The sequence below is a fragment of the Eschrichtius robustus genome, chromosome 17 (assembly GCF_028021215.1).
Source record: "Eschrichtius robustus isolate mEscRob2 chromosome 17, mEscRob2.pri, whole genome shotgun sequence".
In the NCBI taxonomy this organism is placed as follows: domain Eukaryota; kingdom Metazoa; phylum Chordata; class Mammalia; order Artiodactyla; family Eschrichtiidae; genus Eschrichtius; species Eschrichtius robustus.
In genome coordinates this window covers 85,916,945-85,924,184 of record NC_090840.1, presented here as the reverse complement: position 1 = coordinate 85,924,184, position 7,240 = coordinate 85,916,945, and the positions used below count along the sequence as shown (strand labels likewise).

Here is a 7,240-nt window from a genome sequence, read left to right as displayed (position 1 = left end):
AAGCCGATCAAGCCCAGGTCGCTGGGGTGAACTGAACAGGTGCCTCACGCGCGGGCTTAGAAGCCTCAGAGAGGAAATCCCAGAGAGAAACTCGCTGGACTAGGGGATGGCATCCGAATGGGCTTGACCTTCCCAGTCACCCTAACTCCCATGAGGGCTCCAGAAGGAGAAAAAGGAATCACAAAGTGCTTCGAGGAAAACTAGGGTTCCCGGAGCGATGAAAAGCTGTGGGGAAGCGCTCTGTCCTGACAAGATATACGGGGATTTCACACGTGTGTGTGTGTGTGTGTGTGTGTTTGCGCGTGTGGTGGAGGAGGCCAGGAACTTGGCGAAGCCTCTCCCCATATGGGGACACCTGGGGGAAAAGCCCGCCGGTGGAGAGGCTTCAAAGGGCCCAAGTCTGGCACGTGGAGAGTGGGGGCTACTCCGGCTGCTGCTGGGTGTGTTAGATTCGGAAGCCAGCCCAGCATCGTCCTCCGGGGAAAGCCGAAGTGCTGCCCGTCTGGGGTCCGACCTCTGCTGGACGCGCACACAGGCCGTCACACACAGACTTCGAGTGAGGGAGTTGTGGGGAACGGAGGAAGGGGAGTCGGGCCGTTGCGCAAGCAACGGGGCGGGAGTTGCGGAGGGCGACTAAGTTCTGTTTCCAGGGAGACCGTTCGGGCTGACCGCCAACACAGCTAAAGGTGGACAAACACCGACGCACGGCCAAGGTCTGAAAGGAGCCCCCTAGTAAAGGTTGGCGACGATGCCCTGACCCTTGGTTGACCCCAAACTCCTGATTCTGCCTCTCCCAACCTCGTGACCCTGAGACGCGTCGAACCCCGCCAGAATCTTCAGGCTGGTCGAAGGGAAGGGCTGAGCTGGAGGAGCGGGCTGGAGGCCTCGACCCATGGTGCCCAAGAGGAAGCGCGGGCCGAGCGCCGGGCGCCGGTCTGGCGCGGCGGCAGAGGGCACCGAGCCGCCGCTGTCGGAGAGCGCTCAGTACTTGCAGCGAAAATACAAACTGCTCTCGGAGCAGCTGGACGCCTGCGAGGAGCGCGTCGACCAGGCGCTGCAGGAGAACGCCTTCCTGGAGTGCGAGGCGCAGCGCCTGCGCGAGGAGAGCCGGCTCTACGCCAGCTACGTGAGCACGCGCGCGCAGCGCTGCGCCAACGCCATCGTCCGGCTGGAGGAGCAGAACCGCGCGGACCTGACGCAGATCCACCTGCAGCGCGCAGAGCTGGCGTCGCTCTACCGCGGGCGTGAGGAGGGGGTGCGCGCGCAGCTGCTGGAGATGGAGGCGCGCGCGGCGCAGGTGGCGCGACAGGTGCAGGAGCTGCAGCCCTACAAGGCCAGTGCGCGCCCCCGCGGGAGGGCCGGGCGCGGGCAGGGCGAGGTGGGTGCACGCCGCGGCCCGGCGCTAACCCGCGGCCCCGCCGCAGGAGCTGCAGCTGGAGCAGCTGGCCCGGATCCGGGCGCTGGAGCGCGAGCTGCTGCGTATGCGCGTGGAGCACATGCAGCTGCTCCACCGCGAGAAGCGGCGTTTCCTGGAGGACAAAGCAGCCTTCGAGCGCGAGGCGCGCCAGCGCGTGCAGTCCCTGGCGCGGCGCGCGGAGCGGGAGGCGGCGCGCGCGCTCATCGCGCACACACAGGCCATCAGAGGGGACGATGGGCGCCTGCGGCAGGAGCTGCTGCGGCTGCTCCGCCGGGCCCAGGTGCTGCACGAAACGCGGCGCCAGTTGCTGGAGCAGCGTGAGCAGCTGCGGCGCGAGCACGAGGACATGCGGGACCTGGCGCGCGTGCACAGCTGGCTGCGCCGGGGCCCCGAGGGCCCGCCGCTTTGGCAACCGCCGCTGGCCGCCTCGCACCCCGAGTCCTTCGCCTCCACCACGATCCAGTCGCGCGCGACCTCCCGGGTCGCATCAGTCTCGGCCTCCCGGAACCCGTCTCAGGTCTCGTGGCGCGCGGCCTCTTGGGCCCCATCGTTGCTGTCGAAGCTCGCGGTTCCCTGGGTCCCGTCATTGGTCCCGTCGCGTGTTGGCTCCAGGGTCCTGTCGCTGGCCCCTTCGAAGGCGGGATCACGGGTCCCATGCCAGGACCCATCGCGCGGGAGCTCCAGGGTCCCGTCCTTGACCCTCTCGCGCCCAGGCTCCCGAGTCCCGTCCCTGACCCCGTCACGCCTGGATTCCTGGGCCCCTTCTCGGTCCTCATTGCGTGCCGCCTCACAGAACACCACCCTCTCTGGGAAGTCCGTCCCCGGGTCGGGCTCTTCCCGTCTCCCAGTCGAAGGAGACCGTGAATGTGACGCTGCAGGCGAAGGCGCCTTGGGGAGATCCTGAACCTACCTGGAGGAAGGCCAATGAGGCCAGACGGTGCGGGGGAGACGGGGGTGCGCAGGACGCGGATTTGGTGAGTGGATTATCAATAAAGGTGTGACCCCCTCCACCCCTCTCCGCTCTGGCGCCGCCTGCTTCGCTGTCTAGCATTTCCGGCCGGCGCAGGGACCACTCATTATGGCTCCCAGTTTCCAAGCTGCAAGGTAGCTTGATCGTCCTGTGCCCCGTGTGTCTGCCAGGGTTGAGCATCCCTCAACCCCACAGCTGACCTCTGGCTCCTCTGGCAGGGGCAGAGGGAGTCGGCCACGCCATCGTCCTGCCCATGAGGGCTGACAGTCTGGTGGCGGAGATGGACATCACGGGCATAGACAGGTAGTATGAGAGCAGGAAGGGAGTCTGGCGGGCCAGGGAGGAGGTGGTCCACTGCGTGTGGCGGCCGGGAGGGCCAGCGTGGTTTGAGCTGCTCAAGAGAGCCATTGTGGGGGGGCGTGGGCTTTGTTCTGGCGCCATGGGGAGCCACGGGCGTTTTTATGTTTAACCTATTGGCTTTTTGTGTTTTTGTTTGTTTGTTTTTGCCGCGCCCTGAGGCTTGTGGGATCCTAGTTCCCCGACCAGGGATTGAACCCGGGCCCTGGCAGTGAAAGTCCTAACCACTGGACCTCCAGGGAGTTCCGGGGGGTGGGGGGAGGGTAATTTTAAATTTTGATTTAGCTGTCAGTCCAAGCGCACGGAGGCCGGTTAGTACGCTCTCCCTCACCTGTGGTTTGCATTCATCAACGGCTGCATTGGGGAGGTGGAGCGTGGGGGAGACCAGGGTGGACGCGCCACCGTGGCCCATGGACCTGGGCCCTGTGGAGTGAGGAGTTCAGACCACAGCTTTCAAACAGAGCCCCCCCAGCCCCCACCAACCTTGCCGTGGAAATTTAGTTAAATGTTCTGGTTCTGGGTTGGAAGTGCTGGTGGGCGGCTGGCAGCATCAAACACAAATTCTCTGAGAAGAGTTCACTTGAGGGACTTCCCTGGTGGTGCAGTGGTTAAGAATCCGCCTGCCAATGGAGGGGACACCGGTCAGAGCCCTGGTCCGGGAAGATCCCACGTGCCCCGGAGCAACTAAGCCTGTGCGCCACAACTACTGAGCCCGTGTGCCACAACTACTGAAGTCTGCGCGCCTAGAGCCTGTGCTCCGCAACAAGGGAAGCCACCGTAACAAGAAGCCCGCGCACTGCAACGAGGAGTAGCCCCACTCGCCCCAACTAGAGAAAGCCCATGGGCAGCAACAAAGACCTAACGCAGCCAAAAAATAAATAAATAAATCTATTAAAAAAAATGAAATCTTGTTACCAATAGGTTCTTTTTTTTTTTTTTTTACTCCATTGCGGTGTGTGGGCTTCTCGTTGCAGTGGCTTCTCTTGTTGCGGAGCACGGGCTGTAGGCGCTCGGGCTTCAGTAGTTGTGGCACGTGGGCTCTAGAGCGCACGCTCAGTAGTTGTGGCGCACAGGCTTAGTTGCTCCGCGGCATGTGGGATCTTCCCGGACCAGGGCTCGAACCCGTGTCCCCTGCATAGACAGGCGGATTCTTAACCACTGCACCACCAGGGAAGGCTTATAACAACATTTTAGTTTTGCCTGGACTTTTGTTAAGCCACAAATTAGACATTGTTACTCTTTGTGAAAATTCATCCACTTGCATACTTACCATTTGGGACATATCTGTATGTACATTATGCTTTGGTAAAAAGTTCACTTTAAGAATCCTGTTGGGCTAGTTCTGGTAGTTCCTTCTTCCTTGCACAGCTTTCCAGCATCTCCCTCTTAACAAGCTGCTCAAACTCAGCCCTGGTCTGCCCGGCAGGCTGCCACCTGACGGTGCCTGTGGGGATGGAGGAGAGCGCCACCCCCTAGGCCCCGAGGAGGTGGAGCGACAGGAACTCCCCATTCATTGCTGGAGGGGATGCAGACTGGTGCAGCCACTCTAAGAGACAGTTTGGTGGTTTCTCACAAAATTAACACACTTGCATAAGATGATCCAGCAATGACACTCCAACCCAAAGGAACTGAGAACTTAGGTCCACACAAAAACCCGCACACGGACGTTTATAGCAGCTTTGTTCATGATTGCCAAACCTTGGGAGCAACCCAGATGTCCTTCAGTAGGTGAGTAGGTAAATACATGGTGGTCCATCCAGAAAATGAAACATTAATCAGCACTAAAAAGAAATGAGCTATCAGCCATGGAAAGACATGGAGGAACCTTAAATGCAAACCACTAAGTGAAAGAAGCCAACCTAAAGAGGCTGCACATTGCATGATTCCGACTCTGTGACATTCTGGGAAAGGCAGAACCATGGCGACAGTTAAAAGATCAGTGGTTGGGCTTCCCTAGTGGCGCAGTGCTTAAGAATCTGCCTGCCAATGCAGGGGACACGGGTTCCAGCCTTGGTCTGGGAAGATCCCACATGCCGTGGAGCAACTAACCCCGTGCGCTGCAACTACTGAGCCTGCGAGCCACAACTACTGAAGCCCACGGGCCTAGAGCCCATGCTCCACAACAAGACAAGCCACTGCAATGAGAAGCCCACACACCGCAACGAGGAGTAGCCCCCGCTCGCCACAACTAGAGAAAGCCCGCACGCAGCAACGGAGACCCAATGCAGCCCAGGATAAATTTATTTTTTAAAAAAATTATTTAAAAAAAAAAAGAAAGAAGACAGAGACACAGAGGACCACACCTGTGTCAGCAGAGCCGAGGCTGGAGCCCTGTGGCCACGAGCCAAGGGGCGCCAAGGATGGCCGGCGCCACGGGAAGCTGGAGAGAGGGAGGCTTCAGAGGGAGCACGGCCCGGCTGGTGCCTTGACCTCACACTCTGGCCTGTAGAGCTGAGACAGTTAAGTTCTGTTGTCTTCAGCCACCCAGGTTGTGGCGCGTTGTTACGGCCGTCCCAGGAGACCGATAGAGCCCATGCACGCACAGACATCAGGGCAGGACGTGGCCTCCCATGGGACACGTGTCACGACGCTGTTAGAAGAATAGGGACGCGGAAGGGCCACAAGAGATGGACAAAAGCACCCGTAGAAGGACGTGGAGAGTACGAGTCCATTATTTTGAGGACAAGAAACCAAAACCATGTGCTTATTTTCACAGCACAGGACAGGCGCTTGAGGACACACTCTGCCATCAGCAGACTATCCCTCGGGCCAGGTGAGGGGATCTTTCGCTCTTTGCTGTTTCTCAAAGGGATATACTTCATTTAGTGTGAGGCTCATGTTGACCCCTAACTTGGAATAAATCTCACTAAAACAATACGACTTGGCTCCCTTTTCTAGACAAAAGTTGCCTGATTTATCGGTCAAGGGAGCCAGGACCTCACCCCTCTCCCCAGGGTGAACGTCCACAGGAACTCCTGGGGAGGGGGTCCAGCGGGTCATGAAGGACAGGGACGAAGCAGCAACGGCCCACCAGCTTGGGTTTTCTGGGCCCAAATGGGAGGTGTGGGGTGCTCTGCTCTGCGGGCCAGGTCCTGCGGCAGCTGCTCAGGGACAGATTGCACGTGGTGGGCGCATCCGGGGAGAAGGTGTGCGGAGAGGGTGGACGCCTCGGGCACCAGGGGCACATCCGTCCCTTTCCACCAGCCATGGGACAGCCCGCTGCTGAGAAGGCTGGTGCTTCCTAAGGACACCTGCCCCTGGGGACGTGGGGACAGGGAGCTGAGGTGCAGACCTTACTGTGCCTTCACGTTACTTCACCACCACGCTTCTCCCCCCAGGGTGCCGCATCCAGCAAAGGGTTCTCAGGGAGCCGCGCACAAGGACACAAGGAGGCAGCTGTGTCCCTGCCGTCTGCCCGCTGCCACTCCCTCAAAGGGTTCGCCGCCAGGGCCTGCCCAGCCGGGCACAGAGGGAACTGCAGGCTGGGACAAACCAGCCAGCAAGGGGAGCCGGATGTGCCACTGTTCAGCAGCCACTAAGCGCAGGGTGACCCACTGGTATCACTCGATAATTGTCATCAGATGGAATGTAGTTAATTGCACAGTTCTGTGTCGTTCACACTTAATTCCACACAACGGCATCACGAGGTGAAAGCATCACAAAGGAGTAAAAACCAGAAACAGGTGACCCAGACGCATGGCGAGCTGGCCCGCAGGACAAGGCTCGGGTCTTTGTAGCGCTTATTGCCCAAAGACCCAAGACAGGCCATCCCAACTTGCACTCAGAGGCCATCTGAAGGCCTCCACAACTCCATACGTGGGGTGGGAACAAACCAGGCACTTCCCTGCTCACAGCTCTGAGCTGGAAGAAAAATATAAGCACGAGCACAGAAGTTTGGATTTTATAAATAAGAAAAGCCACTTGGATGTTCCAAAGGGCACATTTCTATTTATTCCAGAGGGCCGTGGGCCCCGTGCCCTTAAGGCCTCACTGGCCATGATGGGGCCACCCTGAAGGAGCAAGGCCCTTCCCCAGCTGCTCTGTGGGCAGGACTGACCCAGAGAAGCTTCTGCTATAAACTGAATTGTATCCCCCCTCCCGAATCCTGTGTTGAAACCCTAACCCCAGTGTGGTGCTGTTTGGAGGTGGGGCCTCTGGGAGGTGATGAGGTGAGATGAGGTTGTCGGGTGGGGCCCTGTCGTGGGATTAGAGCCCTTATAAAAGGAAGAGACACCAGCGCGCTCTCTCCCTTCCCCACGTGAGCGCACAGTGCGAGGGCGCCATCTGCAAGCCGGGAGGTGGGTCCTTGTCAGAACCGGCCACCTGATCTCCGACTTCCAGCCTCCACAACTGCGAGAAATAAACTTCCACCGTTTCAGCCTCCTGGTCTGTGGTGTGTTGCTATGGCAGCCCGAGCAGACTGACACAGCTTCGTACCTTGATAACTTAATGGCTGTTTTCACCCATCTTCAGTATGTATTGATGAACTTAGAATA

The 7,240-nt window shown here is 59.2% G+C and overlaps 1 protein-coding gene across 1 annotated transcript; it reads left to right on the top strand.

Moving 5' to 3' along the window:
- The first annotated feature begins 892 nt into the window (after positions 1-892).
- Positions 893-2,321, top strand: CCDC166 (coiled-coil domain containing 166). Its single transcript, XM_068526185.1, has 2 exons — positions 893-1,333; positions 1,425-2,321. The coding sequence occupies exons 1-2, from the start codon at positions 893-895 to the stop codon at positions 2,319-2,321; spliced, it is 1,338 nt and encodes a 445-aa protein (XP_068382286.1).
- The last annotated feature ends 4,919 nt before the right edge of the window (positions 2,322-7,240 follow it).

What these genes read in the sequence shown, in the direction of transcription:
- CCDC166 (XM_068526185.1), top strand. Translation starts at nt 893, where the DNA reads ATGGTGCCCAAGAGGAAGCGCGGGCCGAGCGCCGGGCGCCGGTCTGGC. An exon ending in AGGAGCTGCAGCCCTACAAG is followed by an intron (nt 1,334 to 1,424) that starts GCCAGTGCGCGC and finishes GCCCCGCCGCAG; the next exon opens with GAGCTGCAGCTGGAGCAGCT.